The following is a 19,714-nucleotide window of genomic DNA, read 5'->3' as shown; positions in this document are numbered from 1 at the left end:
AGGGTTGTTTCTTCTTGGCGCAGTGAGCTGGACACGCAGCGATATTTGTTTTTTGATTTTTTTTTTTTTTTAAATTTTTGATTTTCTTTTCTTTTTTCTTTTTTTTCTTCCCCTGGCCAAATGGATGTGAGAAAACCTTTGCTCAGCCCGCCAGTGAAGAAGATCATGCCGTGATCTCGCAGCTGCTTAAATTCACGTTAAAGAGAAAGAGATATTCCGGGGAATATACCGATTCAGGGAATAAAAGAATCCTGTGTACCACACAAGCACCATGAAGAGTACCTCCCTGCTGATATGTAAGGCGAGATTCAGGTGGACCGTCAGACTTCTACTGCTGCTACTACACTGTGTGGGATATTCTCATGGGATGCCACACGTCCTGAGATTTGGTGAGCTACTTATATATTTTTTTCCCCCACCCCTCTCCTCTCACGTAAAAGTTTGCCTGGTTTGTTGGCGACTCACTCCCCCCTCCACCCCTCCACCCCTCCCTTCCCACCCTCTCCCCACTTTCCCCACTTGTGGGAAACAGCTGGAGTTGCTGGGGTAATTTGTAGTGCAACAAGACTTCTCTGGAGTGACAGCATGAGGTTTGTGTATCCAGAGAGTTCGGAGGAGAATGGGGAAATAACACACGCCAGACAAGAGTGGGAAGGCAGCAGTAACTTGTTGCTTATCTGGAAAGTTTACAAATTCAAACACAGAGCGTTCAGAGGTGACAGCAGCTCTAACGTAGCACCCCGTGTGTGTGTGTGTGTGTGTGTGTGTGTGTGTGTGTGTGTGTGTATGGAAAATGCCTGCCAGTTGCTTTGCTCCAGTAAAAGATGTGATCATTTCAGGTGTGATGTTTAGGCGGCACACCGTATTTACATGAGGCGGCGTGAGCAGTGTTTGTGAGAAAAACAGAGGCAGCCGAGGGATTTCTATCACGGCGACGTGGTGCTTTGGAGAGAACAAGAGGCATGCGTTTCTATTTTAAGTCCACACAAGTCGTCCACGTTTCAGGGAAAAAAGACAAATGTTTGAAAACTATCTGTAAGTGGAATGTAAGATAAGATTATCCTTTCACTTATCCCACAAATTTGCAAATTCTGAGTCCACTGACTTGCATCACAAATGTGGCTGCCACCAATAGAAAGGAACAACAGAGAGAATGAAACACACTTCACAAAGTAAACCATTAAAATAAAGCTCAGCCGTGTGTCAGCAAGAAAAGCTGTATAGGCAAACAAGTAATAATAAAAAAGGCATTTTATTACAGCCATGAACAGCACACTCAAATATATTAACACAGACAAATTGACTTTTTGCTGAATGAGTACGTTGTTTTTGTATTGGGAAAGAATATATATATGTATATTTATAAAAGAGTACTTCTTTAATTCATTAATGCAAACTGATGAGGTGCAGATGGATTTTTTCTTTCGATGGAGTCGTATTGGATTTGCACGCGTCTGAAAGAAGTGTAGACAGATCGACTAGCGAAAGCCCTGTGAACCCCTTGTCTCTTTGCATCATGGTGACTGAGAGTCATTCAGTCCATTGTGTGAGTGTGTGTGTGTGTGTGTGTGTGTGTGTGGGGTGAACAGTGGGCTCAGGTAAATCACCCTGTGCCTCATTAGATCCCGTAATATATCATCATCGCAGTGCTTTCTTTCTTTCTTTCTTTGCTTAATCATGGCTTGTTTCTGACACGAATCAGAAGAACTGAACAGTTACAGTCTGAATCAAACGGTGCGCGTCGTGACAGATTAGTTCAGCAGACGGTTTTCTTCTTCAGGTATTCGGTGGTTGGGAGGCGACTGAAAGAGTTAAAACCTCAGAGCGAAGTCAGAAAGCTGTTGAGAGAGCTGCGATCAATATAAATAAATATAAACAGTATATGAAGGGGACACTCCATCAATTCAGAATTGCCTTTCTGTGCAGGTGGGGAAAATATTGAAAAACGGGCTAAACAACCATTTCTTTTTCTTTTTTTTAAAGTCAAACAGCAGAAGCATAGGCAACCTGACTTTTAAACGTCTGTATGGGTCAAAGTGGTCTTTCGCTAGACCACCCAGCCCCGGTAAACGTCTTCCCAACTCCACATCTACAGTTAGCCGATCAATCTTCTATTTCATATTTGAATTTTAAAGCAATTCAATTTGTTTTTATATTACAAATCCCGGCCCGAGGCCCCCACAGGAAGCACCAAGGCGACGGTGGGAAGCAAAAACTCCCTTTTAACAGGAAGAAACCTTGAGCAGAACCTTAAGCTCATATGTGGGGGGGGGCACAACTGCTTGAGGCCGACCGGGTAAAGACAGAAACTGAGAGTCTAGGTAGGAGGAACGAGTCAAACATGCGTCTGTCAGTCTGACTAAAGCGTGCATGTAGAATCTGACATCAGCGGGGTTGTTTTCAGGGACATGACAATGTTCCTGTTGAGCCACGGAGGAGGCAGACTGAGTAGTACCCTGATGTGGATATGTTGAAATGTTTATTTACTTGTATCTATGGCTTTCTTAGTGGCTGCAGGTCTGCAAGCTAATGTAAGTGCTGTATGTAGGCACTCACTGCACGTTTTAAATTCATACTAAAACATGGCCTACGTTGCCTTCAAATGTCCACATTTCATCTCTAGGAAGAAACTTGAGGATGCAGGTAGGAGAGGTGCCGGATTTCCATTTAGAAATCCAATTCAACATAAGAGTGCCACAGGTGTTATTATAATCAATCTGACCAGCTCCTGTGATAACAAAAACCTTTTTTTTTTCCCCCACACGAGTTCTTAAAAAGAACTCCAGAGCTCAGCCTCATACGGTTCCGATTATCATTTAACCAGCTGAGCAGGGAATAAGGATATTAAAGCAGGGTAGGAGTTCAGATGATGCGATTGCGCCTGTTGAAGACAGAGGCCGACACGCTGACAGCCGGCGATAATGGGAGCCGCGTAACTGAATTTTCCCGCGGCCCGTCGGAAGATAAAGCTCGATATGGATCGGCTGGTGAGCGGCGGTGGGGCTGAACCGCACTGACATGTGGCCCAGCAGCTCTGGAACTGTGACTTCAGCCTGCTGGGTGTATTGAAATGTCCCGGAGTTTCTGAAGGGTTTCGCTGCAGACAGGTGAGGTTGGGAAAGGGGATTAGTTGTCTGAAGGAGAAGGCATAATTAGGGCCTCTTCACAGGAATACAGTTGTATTTATACAGTACTTCTTGAGCTGGTGGTGGAATGCTCTCTCATTTGGACAAAAAAGTTCAGAGCTAGAAGTTGTCAGATTTAAATGCCGACTTTTTCCATCTGTGCCATAAACCCGAGAGAAAAGAAAGCATCTTATTTATAAATGCAACAGCTCATGCAGCCCGTTTCATGTCTCTGTGATCTCTGCGCAGGCTGGAAATTGAATTAGATGCATTGCTGCCGTCCGCCCTAGTCGGCATTAGTATGAAGGTCAGCGTCTAATGGGGCAGACAAGCTAAATGTTGCAGGTCGAAGCCAGAAAAACTCCCTCTTTAGAGAGAACTCGCTTCCCCGAGAAGCCTGTCTGTCAATAACTGAACCGAAAAGTTGACATTATCCTCCGGGCTCCTGCTCGCGCCTCACTCATGACTTGTAAATAAGGAGACTCGCCGAGGAGCTCCACTCGCTCGGGAACAATGGCCACGTGTGGCGTGGAACGGGAGGATGAACGCAGCGTCTTTCAGCAAACGAGCTAATTTTGCTGGTTTTTTCTAGTTTGGCGTTGGAGCCGTAGGCGGAGTTTGGCAAAGTAAATGTACAACTGAAAAGTTCTTGCCAAAAAATGCATTATTTCCTCCTGTTTGACTAATGCTCGCTCATTCACCAACACTGGATACGGTGCGTGAATGATGCCCAGTGTCAAAGTGGAGGAAAAGAATTACGGCAAGGAGGTAGCTTGTTATAATTTATAGAGACGCCATTGGAGGAGGAGCGTAGGATAACAAATAATTATAAACTGTAGTACCCCTCGTCTGAAAGCGTCCACTGGCAGATTAGAGTTGGAGGGAAATCTGCTGGTTTGCTTTATGGGTGAATGATGCTATTTGCTTCAATAAATAAAAAAATAAAGCTAAATCTGTCAGAGTCTGGCAGTGACAGATGGTAGAAGGAGAGAAAGTCTGATTGAAAAATCACTTCCAACTAGTTTATCCACTTCAGTAGAGACAAATAAAGCAGGAAGGCGAGAGAGAGAGAGAGAGAGAGAGAGAGAGAAAGGGGTCTGGGAAGAACCCGTCACACAGAGAGAGAGAACGCACATGCAGGAGAGTCGGGGGGAGGGAGGGTTGAATATCATTGTCATCGTTTATGCAAAGCGTCTATGCTTGGTTCTTGGTTCGACTCGTCCATCTGGGCCGATTGGGTCCTGTGTGGAGTTTGCATGTTCTCCCTGTGTCTGCGTGGGTTCTCTCCAGGTACTCCAGCTTCCTCCCACCGTCCAAAGACATGCTGGTTAGGTTCAGTGGTGATTCTAAATTGGTCGCAGTTGTGAGTGTGAATGGTTGTCTGTCTCTCTCTGTTAGCACTGCGATAGACTGGAGACTTGTCCAGGGTGTACCCCGCCTCTCGCCCAATGACGTCTGGGATAGGCTCCAGCCCACCCCGCGACCCTTCACAGGAACAAGCGGCTACAGAAAATTTATGAATGTTAAAATACCAAAAGCAACGACAAAACTCCTGCCTGTAGAGTTTAGATTACCTCCTATACTCTTACACAGACTCCCAGCTGATCAGCGAAGATCAAGGCAACATCCTCAGGTCAAATGTGATCTGCAAGGTCAACCCGTAGACTGTATATAAATATGGACAACGTGTCCCCACTTCCTTGCGTTGGCCAAACTGACGACATTTTAACGGGGATACGGGTGGCGCCATCTTGTGAGTTTGAAGCCAGAGTCTGCACAGTACGGTCCGAGAGTGGAGCCACGATATCGATGACCCGACCACACTTCCTCCAGACTCACTCACATTTTCGTTTAATTGATACTACGCTCTGCTCTACCTCCACCAGTTACAGGGAAATGTTGGATTATACGCTGTACCCATTTTTATAAAATAGTTTTTTGGTCCGCTTTACCCAAGTCCCATCCGCTAACATGGAGGGGGTGGAGCTTATGACCTATACTGCAGCCAGCCACCAGGGGGAGCTCTACTTGCTTTGGCTTCACTTTTGAGGAGCAGTTCCGCCGTCCATCTTTATACAATCCATGGGTCCACCTCTGCATGAACCCTGAGCATTAACTGCTTTATTAGATATCACTAAGAAGTGTCCTAATGTGATAATGTGAATGTTGACAAGTGTCTGAATCAGCACTTGTGTTCTAATGGTCTAAATGCATGTTTATATGTGTTAGTACTTAAGGACAAGGAACCATATATGGTAACTTAACTGATCTTGATTCTTCTTATGCCTTACAATAACACTCTACGGTTGAAATTTCTAAGTATTTCACTGAGTGCCCTATAAAGGGTTAATATAGCTTATTTCATCTTTAGCAGTCTAGTTAAAAACTCCATGATCTCTCCGTAACTTCCATTAGTCAGAGGCGCTGCTGTACGGTAGACTGTTCACACACACAGAGAGGGAGAGAGAGAACAGGGGAATAAGTGACAATAATCATTTTCACGTTTAACATTTTGGACTGCCTTGCTGGCTTGCCCGTTAAATTCACCGCCTGCGTTGTCACACTTCCTAAATTTGTGACGCCACACGGGAGGCAACAGCGCCGGGCCGAAAGCGTTGCAGCGTATGCTCCTTTTATGTCTGCGAGGATGATGAAATGAGCTTCCAGTCGGCAGGCCTCACGTGTTAGCCGGCTAGCTCAGAGTAAGTGTCCAACACTGGGAATATACGGCGGGTAGACGGCAGCTGGGTGCAAGCGTGGAGGTCCCGCTGCAGCGTGCGCGTGATATTGTGCTTAGTCTAAATTGTATTCTGGAATGTCTCCCCGGTGTGTGTGTGTGTGTTGAAGAGCAGCGTTTCAAGTCAACCGAAGCTACGGCGCGCTCGCTAGTGAAGTAAGAAATCAAATCTGGAACCCAATCAATAGTCACCATGAGAAGGGGGAAAAAAAAAAAAAAAAGGAGTTCACAGATTATGATTTGCAGCTTGAAGAAGGCTCACATCAAAGGAGATTGGATCATTTATATACAGCGTTTTAGGCTCTGCGGTTTGAGTGTGATTATAATATGAATCGAAGCAGTGTGTTAAAGATTCAGCAGGGGCTGGGATGAAAACACTCAGGGGTTACAAAACATAACCCAGCAGGCACGTACAGAGCTGCAAAAATTGTGCACATTTCACAAGGCAGAGGATGCCGCTGAAAGCTTTGAAATCGGTTGAACGTGTGGTAAAATGTGCCCGTTTGCTTTCTTTCGCATAGTGAAATGAAGGTCAATGAGAATAACGCGTGTCTGTGTGTTCAGCACGCCGCGGCGGGGAGACGTGGTTAGCTGGCTTAGCGTAAAGGCTCGGAGCGGGGGGACAGTTAACGCCGCCTTTCTATTTTTATCAACACATTTATTTGAATAAATCTTTATAAACCCACTGAGAGCTCTTTGTGCGCGCTCAGTGTAAGCACCCTTGTAGCAACACGATGTTGATAGCACCGTGCGAGGTCACGCGTTCTCGTTGTGCAAAGGCAAATTATTTAGTGTGAGCTAATAAGAAGGCGGTCTGCACAAGTCCAAAAAGGATCCGATAAGAAACAGATAAGAAACCACAGCCCAACAGGTATTGATTAGTTATTAGTAGCAGCAAATATGTAAGCCCTTTAAGACCTCTGCTCTGCTGTAGCTTCGGTTGCCAGAAACCCTCGGTGAGCACAGATTTTAGTTTTGGCCTCGGTCCCGGCAACGTGGTAATAACCTGGCAACCTCAAGCATGACAAGACTCCTAAAGATGCACACTGTTACCGCGCTCAGACGACCGGTGGCCGGCAAATATCCCACACCGCTCATTTCCTGTTTTGGCTTCATGTAGCAGTTGAACCAATTAGATGAAGGTTCAGAGGTGGCATGCAGGCTAGCTGTCTCCCTGCTTGCAGCTATATATACGGCTCCGGATACTGGATTCTGCCTTCAACACAAACAAAGAGCAGATGGAAGCTGCAGCTCTGCATGAAAAAAAATAAATAAAAATCCATCAGCAGCAGCAGCAACATGGATGACTATACAGTAAAAGTGGGAGCTGCCGCACTTTTGAAAGAGCCACTTATTGTCTTTGTTCGTGATCTTAAAAATCTCCAGTCACATTCAAGCTACTGAAGCGATTTCCCCGCGCGCCGGCACTCCATTCAGCGCGCGCTCGACGCGGCAGACACAGTCAGATCTGCGCGCTCAAATGGCAGATTTTCCGGTAATTTGTTTACCGGCTCTACATCCTTCCCTGCTTGACTTAGCGAGCTGAATTAGAAGAGCGAGGAGTCAAGGTTATCCGGATCTAGCATCGGAGCTATATCATTTCAATTAGAAGCGCGCCTGCTTGAACCACGTTTGACCTCAATCAGAGGAAAACTAATCCTATTTGATGGAACCGTGTTAAGGAGGATAGTTTTTAGAAAGGAAGATACCTTTAACAGATGAAATCAATTACCTGCCCTTGTCTTTTCTGCACGGGCAGCGGGGGTATTTGATGTGCGTTATCAGCGTTAGACTCAGACACAACAGAAAAAAAATGATAAAACGAAAAAAAAAACCACTCAAATTTAAGACAGAAATTAACAAACGACTGCAGATTGAGACATTTTAGCTTTTATTAAGATGTTGATTGATGTTTTTTTATCTCCAGAATCCCATATTGTTTCATCAAGCGGCCTTGACTGTCTGGCAAAAACAGACATGAGGTGACAGATATGAGGCTGGACAAATATCTGCTCATATCACGCTCTCAGTGCGAGAGGATGTGCACCTTTCCGGAGCCAATAAATGCTGAGCGCAGGGCTTTTGTATATTTAGACTGAAATTCACCGCTGCTCTCCTTCAAGTGTCTTTGTGTTCATTATACATCTCTGCAGCGCAAATGTAGTTTATATCCTCCGCCATCAGCACTTCTTCCGCCAGTAAGTGCTTTGCGGGAGAGGGCTCTCGCTCTCGAACGGAACGCGACCATTTCACGCGTTTTCCCTCTAACCCAATTAACAGCACGCGGCGTCGGACAAAAGGCGAAGGCGCCTTTCTGACATTGAGATGAGGACATCATTTCAGCCTTTATGTGTTGCCAAAACATACGGCTGACATCTTCGGGGGGGATAGACCTCGCCAAAGACAAGAAACATGTGCAGGGAATATTTAATGTGATTAAATCTTTTCCATTCGGAAAGATGTGGGCAGATTATGAGGATCTGTAACACTGTGTCCTTCCTTAAGTACTGCAAGAGTGCCCTTGGGCAAGACTCCACTGCTGTTTGTGCATCATTTCTCAGCAGCAACAAAAGACTGTGGTTATCTGCTCGACGCGATCATGTGAATGTGTTCTGCATCAGAGCAGAGCGGTGCCGCTGCAGGTTTCCTCCATGCACACACATATCAAAATGGAAACAAAATTTGCATTGAGGCTTCCAGATTAGATGCCAATAATTCAAATCTCCTCGAAATGTGTGTGGCCGAGATCTGAAAAGATCTACTTTTGGAGAAATGGGCCGTGAATACACACGTACGAGAATATATGTTTTGTATTTTAGATTCTTCTGTTTTCGTGACTCACTCTTGGCGTTCTCTCCGTCAGCCTCACAAGGCCGTCACCTTTTCCATTGACAGGTCGGCCTTGTCAAGGGTGAATGTGTGGGGTATATTCCTAATGAGTTTTGCGGGGTCAGTCGTATTGTGCAGAGGTGGGGTCGGTTCTTAATGAATAGCCCTGTTCCACTGGTGTTCTAATCCATATTATGGTGAGAACCACTCAAGTAAAGAGAAGCAACGTTTCGTTGTTATGGACTCGCAGGTCAGTGAATCTGGAAAACTTGAAGAATTTTGAATGCATCTAAAAGTGCGGTCCCAAAATAAAGAAAAAACACTGAATTAGAAGGTGTGTCCAAACTTTTGACTGGTACTCTAAAAGTATGACAAGAAGGAAAAAAAAGCGTAAAATAACCCCCAGATCTCATCACACGATCTGCAAGGAACTCTACGAACTAACGTGAAAGTGCATGCGTCTACAAACAAAAAAGAAACAGGGATTATTTAAAGAATGACACTTAACTGGTAAAACATGAGCAAAAGAGTAGTATGGGACAGGGGAGACTGGCTGATACACACTCACAAACAAGGGGGAGTATATGTCCCTTTTTGAAGCTAGAGACACAAGGTATGATCAAAATTATTACGGCAATATCTGGACCAACGGTTGGCTTGTTACCAAGGTGGAACAGACGCTACTCTATATGGAAATTACATAAATGTTTAATGCCTTTGGAGAGACGACAGAGTGAGGGCACATGCGTTAGAAAAACAGCCAAGAAATGGTCATTTTTACGTAGTTTCCAAGAACCCCCAGTTCTCATCACATGATCTGCAAGGAACTCCACGAGCGAACGTGAAAGTGCATGCATCTACAGTCAGAAAAAGATTTCACAAATTTGCTACGCACGGCGGCCGTGCCAAGAAAAGCCTTGCCGTCCAAAAAGTAAATTAGACGTAGAGTTGTTTGGCCGCAGTAACAGCAGACGTGTTTGGCGCAGAGTGAAGACAGCTTATGACGGGGGGAACCTCGCACCAGCTGTGAAGAATAGTGCTGGAAAGGTAACGGTTTGGAGTAGCCGCACAGCCTCAGAGGATGGGAAGCCTGCAGTCAATGATTTAGCAGTGAGCAATGAGATTCCTTGAAGATAATGTAAGGCCATCTGTGCAAAAGCTGGACAGGAAGTGGGAGGTTTAGCTCGATGGCAATTCTAAGCATGCAGGCAAATCTACCAAGAAATAGCTCAAAAAGTTCAGAAGTCTACATTTTCCATCGGATGTACCTGCTTTTTTACATGACTGCATGTACGATGCATGGAAATAGTTTGTTTGAGGTTGTTTTAGAGGATGCATATGGAGTTTGTCTGTTCTGTCAGAAGCACATATGACAGGCCACTGCAAGACTGAATGGCTTAAATTCCTTATATGTAAAAATAGTTTTAGAGTTTGACATTATTTCTCTTAAAATTTGGTTCACCAACTTGTCCAACTACCTACCGAACACAGTACACTCAGACAGGGTAAAGAACCAAAAGGTAAATCCTAGCAAAATAAATAAATAACCCTCTAACTGCGAGTTAAAAAGTAAGGCACAAAAAAACTCAGGAGTCCAATAAACACGTTGAAGCCAACAAAGCGGCAAGAACGAGTTGGGATAAATAGAAAAGGGAAACACAGACGATTCAACAGCTAACAGATAGAAAAACACAGCGACTAAAGATGCTATGCTAGGGAGGAAAGGACAACAGCAGCGGAGGCAGAACGATAATGGAAGAGCAGTCAAATGACAGGACCGGGGAAACACAAAAAGGCAGGAAGTGAAGTGACAGAAGCAAAAAAGAAACCGGAATCGCTTAAAGAATGACACTTAACTGGTGAAACATAAGCGAAAGAGTGGGACGGGACAGGTGAGACTGAATAATACACACTCGCAAACAAGGGGGAGACATATATGTCCCTTTTTGAAGCTAGAGACACAATGTACGGCCATGATTGTGACACCAATACGACCAAACTTATGGCGATATCTGGACCAACGGTTGGCTTTTTACCTAGATGGAAGAGACGCTACTCTGTATGGAAATGACGTAAATGTTTAATGCCTTTGGAGAGACGACAGAGTGAAGGCACATGCATTTCCACAGAGTCCTTGAGAACCTGTTTTCAGCCAGCAGGCATGTTTGTTGAGACGGAAAAAGTTGCCAACACTTATTGTATCATCCTTCATCGAGGGTAACTCGAGCGTATCATGTGTCAGCGACTCTTTTTATGGCAGCTTACCAGCAGAGCACACGTTCTTCCGCGGCGGCACTTCCGCTTCGCTTGTTCTCTCCCGTTTATGATTTCCCACCGAGGAGCGCACTTTTACTGGCCTTATTTAAACACGTGTAAAGAGCGGCGCTCATGTTTTATAAGGTTGAGCGTCCTAATTGCTCATTTCCTGCAAACCATTCGCGACAGGTCAAATACACTGAAGTAGTGATCCTGTGTTTTTAATAAACCTCTAATTTCACATGATCTCGCATAAGGATGTGATGCATTAAAGTTTGTGCAATGCTGTTAACAGGAAAAAAAATAAGCAGCCGGTATGGAAGAAGGAACTCTATCAAAAATCAGCAAGGGATAAAATGCAAGTAAAGTGGTTTCTAGTCTTGTTGGACTGGCACGGGTGCACATGGATGGACAACACAAAATAACTGTGTCCAACAGTAGCAAGGGGACAAAAGGCGCTGCAGGAAAGGCAGGCAAATAGGTAAAGACCAAAACTAAGACAGGAACACAAGGAAACACACAGCAGGATAAACAGCAGTAACATCACAGATGACTTCCTCCCGAACAAAGAGAAAGACAGGGCTATATATACACCTGGGCAGAGAGGCACAGGTGAAACTAATGAGGGCGGAGCAAACAAGGAGAAACCAATCCAACATTCAAAGAGGGGGGAAAACAGGAAGCAAAACAAGACAAGAAAGAACTTTGCAGAATTAAAATAGGAAACACAAGGGAAGCCAAACATCCGTTCATTCGTTTTTTGTAACTGCTTGTCCTCTGGAGGGTCGCAGGGGCGAGAGACGGGGTACACCCTGGACAGATCGCTGGACAACCATTCACACTCACACCTATCTAACGTCTAACTAACCTAACGAGCATGTCTTTGGACGGTGGGGGGAAGCCGGAGTACCCGGAGAGAATGCACGCAGACACAGGGAGAACATGCAAACTCCACACAGAGTGCTAACCACCACGCCACCGTGCCGCCAGAAAACCAAACAGAGTCACGGAAAATACTGAAAAGACCAAGCCGTGACACTGACAGACACAAATGTTGCTATAGTTTGCACAAAGTTTACCAAAGTCCCTACCACATGATCTCCATCAGCAAAACCCTGTGTCATGGTGGAATAACGATGGGTATTCATCTAGATTATCTGATCAAACTGTTGAACTGTTGTCTCACGGGAGAAAAGGACGATAAGGTGACAAACCTACACAGTTTGCGTCAATGAAACCTCAGGCAACAGTTCTCGTTACAACCCCAGTCACGTAACAGCTGACGAAACAGTAATGTCAAGGTACTTTTGAGCTTTTGACTGATAATGATCGTCACCATCCGTTTGGAATATGCACCGTCATCGTATAAATGTGGATATTCAGACTTTTCATTATGCTAAATGCATTTGAATAATAGTGTATTCAATCCAGGGCTGTCGATTAAACTTAGTATTACTCTTAGCAATAGCTTCCTCGGTTCATAACTCTGTGCGCTCAACATTGACAGTAAATGCACATAACTCCTTGTCAAGAGGACCCTCTGGCTCCGATATAAAGTTGAACGTACCTTTTTAAAGTTCCGTTTCTTCATCCATTTCCACTGCTTTGTTTCTGATTTCTTGTTCTTCTGCTGCTTTGGTGAATTTCGTCCGTTTCGTTCGACTCTGTGAGGCGTATTACTACCCTCCGCAGAGTAAAATTATTTCGTATGACTGCACTACAATTTTCGCCTACTTTAAGAATAAGAATAAGAGTAGAATAGAATAAGAAGTTTTATTGGCATTGTCTGGTGAAAAACAATACAGATTGGCAGCTCTTTGGTTCGGGAGCAATAAATATAGAAACTAAAGCAGCAGAAAGACAAAAGAAAAACTATAGCAGCTATACACAATAAAATACAATATATACAATAAACTGGTACAGGGAGGAAAAGCAGCATTTTAAGACAGTAAACATTAAACAATAGTGCAAATGGTATCCATGGTAGATGGCGCAGATGTGCCTATTGAGTGTAGGTGGACTGGGGAATAATTATGGGGGTTATTGCACAATTTAATTAACATCGATCAGCCATAACAATAAAACCACTGACAGGAGAAGTAAACAACATTGACCATCTTGTGACGATTCAGTTCTGCTGGGAAAGGACCTGGCATTCATTGGTGTGGATGTTACTTAGACATGTAGCACCCACCTAGACCAGACCAGACACCCCCACCCCATAGCAATGACACTCCAGCAGGATGCAGCCTGACACAGACACACACACAAAAACACTTTAGGAACAACTAAAAAACAAACATGAAGAACAGCACAAGGTGTTGACCTGGCCTCCAAATTCACTAGATCTCCAAACTGATCAAGTATCTGTGGGATGATCCACAGAGGCCCCTCCCCTCAACCCATAGGACCAACCACAGGACACCCTCAGAAGGCCCAGGTCCATTCTCTGTTGAGTCACAACTGTTTTGGAGGCACAAGGGAGACCCACACAATAATAGGAAGGTGGTCATAATCTTATGCCAGATCGATGTATAATAACAGAACTTGCAGGCATTAAAAAGCCTCAAAAGGAATTTGCGTTGATGGTTGTTGTTGATGGTGTCTCTTGGCAAAATCTATACAGAAGCCTTTAAAAAGGAAAATCCAAATCTGAGTTGTTCCAAATGAGCTTGTTTGTGTCTGCCTTCAGCAAAGACTAGTCCATGCTTCATGACTTTGCACGGAGCTCTGTAAAAATTTGCACTCACAAAACAAGAAATACAAATGGAAATGACTCATCATGGTGGACTAGTCATTTTTGTTTCCCCATCATCTTCTCCGCCGCATCCTCTCCATGTCTTCACGTATCCGTGTTATTCTCCCCGGTGTTTTCACAAAGAACGGGGGAAATGAAATATTTTAGTTAAATGACTTTATTTGCCTTAGCACCGTCAGCCTGAATTATCAGCTTCCTTAAATTGAGTTTAGCGGTGGTGGCTTTGTGAGGCCCTACACTGTGTCCTGGCCCTCAGCCAAGAGACAGCTGGTAAATATATTTAAATCGTTGCTAAGCTGCTTAAAATATTCATATTTCATTCGTAGCTACTTTATAGAAATTTGAAACTATCTCAAGCTCACAAAATCAGTTTACATGGATAAAGTATATATATCATTTCACATTTTGGAGGGACAAAGAATTTGGTGAGCGGAGGCAAGGCCTTAAGTCCCCGTTCACTGTGTGTGTGTTTTTCTGATACGGCTGCCTTTAGACTCCCAGATGAGAGAGGCGGGAAGACGCATGCCATGTTTCTTTCAGGCTCATGATACTGCCACGCATGAAGACGGTTAACATACCACGTGAAATGATTATTCTAAAAGCCGCTTCCCTGCGTCATCCCCTCGGCTTGAAAACGGGAAGACTCCTGCCTGCTGCTGGTTTTTGACAAATGAATCATGTATGTGGATGTAATTAGCCGAGTCTTAGATGCTGACGGGGCCTGAGCTGGAGGTGACCTGACGGGTGGACTAACATTGACACAGACACCCTGTCCCTGCTGTAGCGGGACACGCCGAGGACACAAGTGACCAGATCTTTTGCCCGTATCATTGTGATGGTAATATGAGCCGGGACTTCATGACACGCCGTCCTCTGCCTATTATATTCTTGGGGTTTGTCCTACACTCCAGTCACAGTGTGCTCAGATCTCTTTCCCGGTGCCATGATGACTTTGTGCCCTTGAGGGCTAGGACTGAAATAAATTATATTTTCCCAATGCTCTCTTTTGCCTAATTGAGGGCTGCCTTTTGCTAATTCCCATCCTAATTGTTGTAGACCTCCGAGGCCATCTCATATTGTACCTTCAGTCAGTCGTTTTCCCAAATAAGCATATAACAAATGTCACAATGTATAACTGAACTGCTCCTCAAAAGTGAAGCCAAAGCAAGTAGAGCTCCCCCTGGTGGCTGGCTGCAGTATAGATCATAAGCTCCACCCCCTTCATATTAGTGGATGGGACTTGGGCCAAACTAAAACACTAAAATACACATCAAATAATTATTTTTTAAGGATGGCTTCTGTCATTTTAGGTAGTTAATATAATGTTGATGCATGTTCGTGTCATGCATGTTTGGATAAGTTGCGTTTTAGTTGCGTTTGTAAGTACAGTGTATAATCCAACATTCCCTTGTAACTGGCGGCGGTAGAGCGGAGCGTAGTATTATTTAAACGAAAACGTGAGTGAGTCTGGAGGAAGTGTGGTCGGGTCATCAATATCGCGGCTCAGTGTGGTTCCACTCTCGGACTCAAGCTCCAACGCAAGGAAGTGGCGAAGCATTGTCCATATTTATATACAGTCTATGAAATCAACCCACATAACATTTACGGAAATGATTGTTTGATCAAAATGTTGGTGAGGTTTAGACATCTCCTTAACAACTGCATGATCTAGTTTGGCTGAAAAAAAATGTAAAACCAGGTTGTTTTAAGCTTTTAAATACAGAATAGAGGACGTTGCTTTTAACATAAGGACAAATCTTAATGGTAGCTTCACTTTAAAGGAAGTAATGGACCATGCTGGTATAAGTTTACCACAGCCAGTTCAGTTTCAAATAGATATATCCTATGAATCATACTCAGAAAAGTGTACAAATGAGATATTTTGTTGAATATGAAGCATGCATAAGACAACCACTGAAAAGAACGGGGACATTTCATTTACAATTGAATCCATGTGCATATCAGAGCTCAGCTCAGTGGAATAAAAGATGCTTCGTCTCACACATGGTCTTTAAATAAATCAAAATGAAAAAAAAAGAAGAAAAAAACCTGCCCACCCTGAGTTATATCCTTTATTTGTTTTCACTTCTCCCCTAAATTATTTTCTCATTCAGCGGGGAATGTCGCATCCCATCCTGACATTAGAAGCTATTCAGATGCATAATAAAATGTCACACACAGCCAGACTGACGTGACTGTGAATGTCTCATGCTGGTTCTGGGTCTAATGAATGGAAGGAATATATTTACTGGAAAATAAGCTCTTTTAGTTTGAAAAATGTTATGGTCTAATATCTAAAAAAGGTTTATTGTTTTTATTTTTTTTTCAATAGCTAGTGCATGGTGTTGTCTGTCTTAAAGAACGTGTTTTCTGTGAAGACAAGTGTATGCATATTGATATAAAAGAAACTCAGAGTTCTGCGGAGTTCTCTGGCATTAAAAGGAATAAAGTTTGGTGTTTTGGCCGCACTGCAAAAACTCAGCTTGAAGGGGAACTACCGTTTTTTTACAACCTGGACCTTATTTCTGGCATAAAATACGATTGTTTACTCACCCATATAACTTTGGTGTCATTTGTAGTCCATCGGGAGATATTTAGATCTGTGTATATCCATATAGTGGGAGTGACTGGGGCACCGAAACGCAGCCTCTAAATAACGCATTATCTGCCGCGAAACTCGTTCATTTCACCAATATTTTGTTATGATACGCTAGTGCTATTCCCCATTCAGTCCGGAGTTACCTGTTAGCTATTCGTGGACGTGCAGCAGTTTGTTGTTCTTTGGCCAGCTGTTCCTCTCTCTGCCTCCGCATCCTCCTTTCAACGAGCTCCTCATCCGTATACTCTGGCTCAAAATGGTAAGGATGTCCATCATAAACAAAGTCGTTGTCCACAACCTCAGAATCGAAAAAAAAATATTCAGCCATGTTGCAAAAAACTAGCAGTAGCAAATTACAGGTAAACAAGCCGACCATCGCGGGCGTGCGCGGTGCTCAGAGATGACATCATCCAGGTGAGAGGTTAGTAGGTCAATCTACAGACCCTGGATGATGATAACAGGTAACTCAACGGGGAATAGCACTAGCATATCATAACAAAATATTGGTGAAATGAACGAGTTTCGTGGCAGATAATGCGTTATTTAGAGGCTGCGCTTCGGTGCCCCAGTCACTCCCACTATATGTATATACGCAGATCTAAATATCTTCCGAACAACTCCGAATGACACCAAAGTTATATGGGTGAGTAAACGATCGTATTTTATGACAGAAATAAGGTCCAGGTTGTAAAAAACAGTAATTCCCCTTTAAAGAAACAAGACAAATGTTTGTTGAAATTAGGGATGTATTACTTAAAATAGGAAAGCTGATCAGTCAATAGAACAGGAATATTAGTACTGTCATTGCTATGCTATGCTGTGTTGTAAGACTGACAATAAAACAATGAATTTACATTTGGCCATTGTCTATTTGTAATATACTGAGAGGATGAAAAGGGCCAGTAAGAAAATCTCAATACGAATTTATAATAGCTTATTAAAAGAATCTAGGAACAGAATGCTCCAACATGAAAACTTCCGAGTAAGAAGACAAAAAACAAGCATTTTCTGTCTTTGAGATATTTTATCCTAGTTAGATTTCAGTTTTTGCAGTGCATGCTCGTTGTGTTGTTGGCAATATTGCATTGGTAATTGTCACATTGCTTCTAATGGCTCGCGACGCTTAGTATTGTTTGCAAAAGGTAGTTAGGAATCGTTTGTAAATTGCACCAAACATGCACCACAATCTGCTTCTTCAACATTAATCAGTCTGTTTTCATCCCTGCAGTAACACACAATGGTGCTGCTTAGGTTTTGCACTCAGGGATAATGCTACTGCAACTCCCAACCCTGTACTAAACCGAAAACATAATTCCACTGAATGACACAGTAGTCATGCTTACAGACTCCTTCACAACCAGCCGTGCATGAAGCAGAACCCGGGACCTATAGTACGAGTGCAAGAAAGAAGGGCGTTCCATCACCTGAAAGCAATCACTTTCCCTCTGAGCCTTCCAGATGTCTCTACTTTCCTCCCACTGCTCGGGAGACAGGTGTTTGGAGACCGGAGCTGTATATATTGTAAGTAAAAGCCTCTGATTGAGAATGGCAGAGGCCTCTCGCAGTCAATAACTCATTTAGAAGGGGGTTATGAATTAGAATGATCTTGCTGAGGGGAAGGTAGACTCCGGCCCACATCCTGCCTCGAGCCGGTGAAGGAACTGGAATAATAATCCTCCAGGAAAATCGATGGCGGAATGCAGTGCCACGGGGACAAATACCAGCGCAGGCCCCTTTCTCCTCCATACAAGTCTTATCTATCAATCGGCTGAATTTCTGCTGATACGCCATAAATCCAATTCTCTAAAATGTCGTATTAAAATTTCAGGCCGTTTAGAGTGGCCTGGGGAAGGAGAACGATGGCTTCCCTTTCCCAGGGGCTGGGATTATATGTCAATAATGTCCTCAGTGCAAGGGAGGTTCTTTCATTAGCTTGTATTTAGATTGAAGTGTCATCCATATTACTAGAGCCTGCTGCACTCTAAGTGTTTCAGCAGTGTGTGTGTGTGTGCGTGTGTGTGTGTTTGCTGTTTGTACAGCAGCCTGGCTCTGTCTCAGCTCTCAACTTTAATGGAGTCGTCAGTCAGATACGTCAGCAGCACGATCTGCTGGAAGATCCATTGTGTATGAATGACAGTCTAGCAGATACAACAAAGGCAACACCAATACCAATATACACCGATCAGCCACAGCATTATGACCACTGACAGGAGAAGTGAATAACATTACCCATCTTGTGATGATTCAGTGTTCTGCTGGGAAACTTTTGGAACTGGCATTCATTGGTGTGGATGTTACTAAGACATGTAGCACCCACCTAGACCAGACCAGGCACCCCCACCCCATGGCAATGACACTCCTTGATGGCAGCAGGATGCAGCTCCACAGGAAAAATTAGCAATAGCAATCAAGTTACAAACTCCAACGTTACAATCCTAGTTTTAACCCTTGCAGTATGTGTGCTTAGAAATCATATAAAAACTTGTAGAACTTCAGCTCTTATCTATGGTTTACCCATATTCATGATTTGATTATCAAAGCTGTACTTACAGTGTAGACTGTAACATTCAGCAAGGATCTCCTCAGCAACTTCTAATAAGACCATTATTTCATATCTGTTGTGCACTGCCGACTGGAAACCGAACCGGACTACAGCCTGCGAGTGTTTCTTGTGTCTTCATCATAATCTGGTTGTAAATCCTTTGTTCCTGCCTTTGGAGGTTGGGTAAAGAAATATAATTATAGAGCTGGTTGGTTTGCTTTAAAGCTGATCAACCCCAAAACGCAGGAAAACGATTCTTGGGATAGGGGACTGTAGTTATTGGTGGTAACAGCAAACGCAGATTAATACCACTGGTGTCGTAATTCTGAGATCAGGGTATAATCGGCCTTTTTAAATAAATGTGAGATATCGTGATCTGCTCTTATGCTGCATGTGTCACGAGTTTGTGAAGAGCAGGGCAGAGTGAAGATAGCTGGTTACCTTCCCTCTACAGCTCTGTATCTACCAACTCACTGTTGCTTCTTGCACTTGCACCAGTCTCTGAACCCATTAGCTATTATCCAGTGACAGTTTATCATTCTGTAATTATGTCCAGAAATTTGTTTGTTGTGATTACATTAGTAGTAACTTAATTCACCTTAATTCTCAATTCATTTCCTGGGAATGTTAACACAGACACAGAGACTTCTTTCATCAGTGTGCCAGAGCCTTAGTGACCGATGTGTTAACTCAGCAATATTTAGTGGAAGGTCTTATAAGTCATATGTTCTACGTGGCAAACATTGTCCAAAGCTAATAAAGCGGCAAGTTTCCGACAGTTCTACCCTTCCAGTGAGACACTGGTTTCAGTTTTTTTTTTTTTTTTATCAGAGACCTCTGAAAAGAAACTTGCTGTAGAAAGCAAATC

The 19,714-nt window shown here is 43.6% G+C and overlaps 1 protein-coding gene across 2 annotated transcripts in view; it reads left to right on the top strand.

Moving 5' to 3' along the window:
- Positions 1 to 271: 271 nt before the first annotated feature.
- Positions 272 to 19,714, top strand: part of grik2 (glutamate receptor, ionotropic, kainate 2) — a gene marked incomplete at its 5' end in the record, with an annotated part of 218,365 nt that continues 198,922 nt past the window's right edge. For both annotated transcript variants that reach the window (XM_084557525.1, XM_084557526.1), the window contains one exon: positions 272 to 389. In XM_084557525.1, coding sequence (XP_084413651.1) covers positions 272 to 389 — 118 coding nt within the window. The remainder of the gene's footprint in view (positions 390 to 19,714) is intronic.

The sequence above is a fragment of the Chelon labrosus genome, assembly GCF_963514085.1.
Source record: "Chelon labrosus genome assembly, chromosome: 12".
In the NCBI taxonomy this organism is placed as follows: domain Eukaryota; kingdom Metazoa; phylum Chordata; class Actinopteri; order Mugiliformes; family Mugilidae; genus Chelon; species Chelon labrosus.
This window is presented reverse-complemented; position numbering and strand designations above follow the sequence as displayed.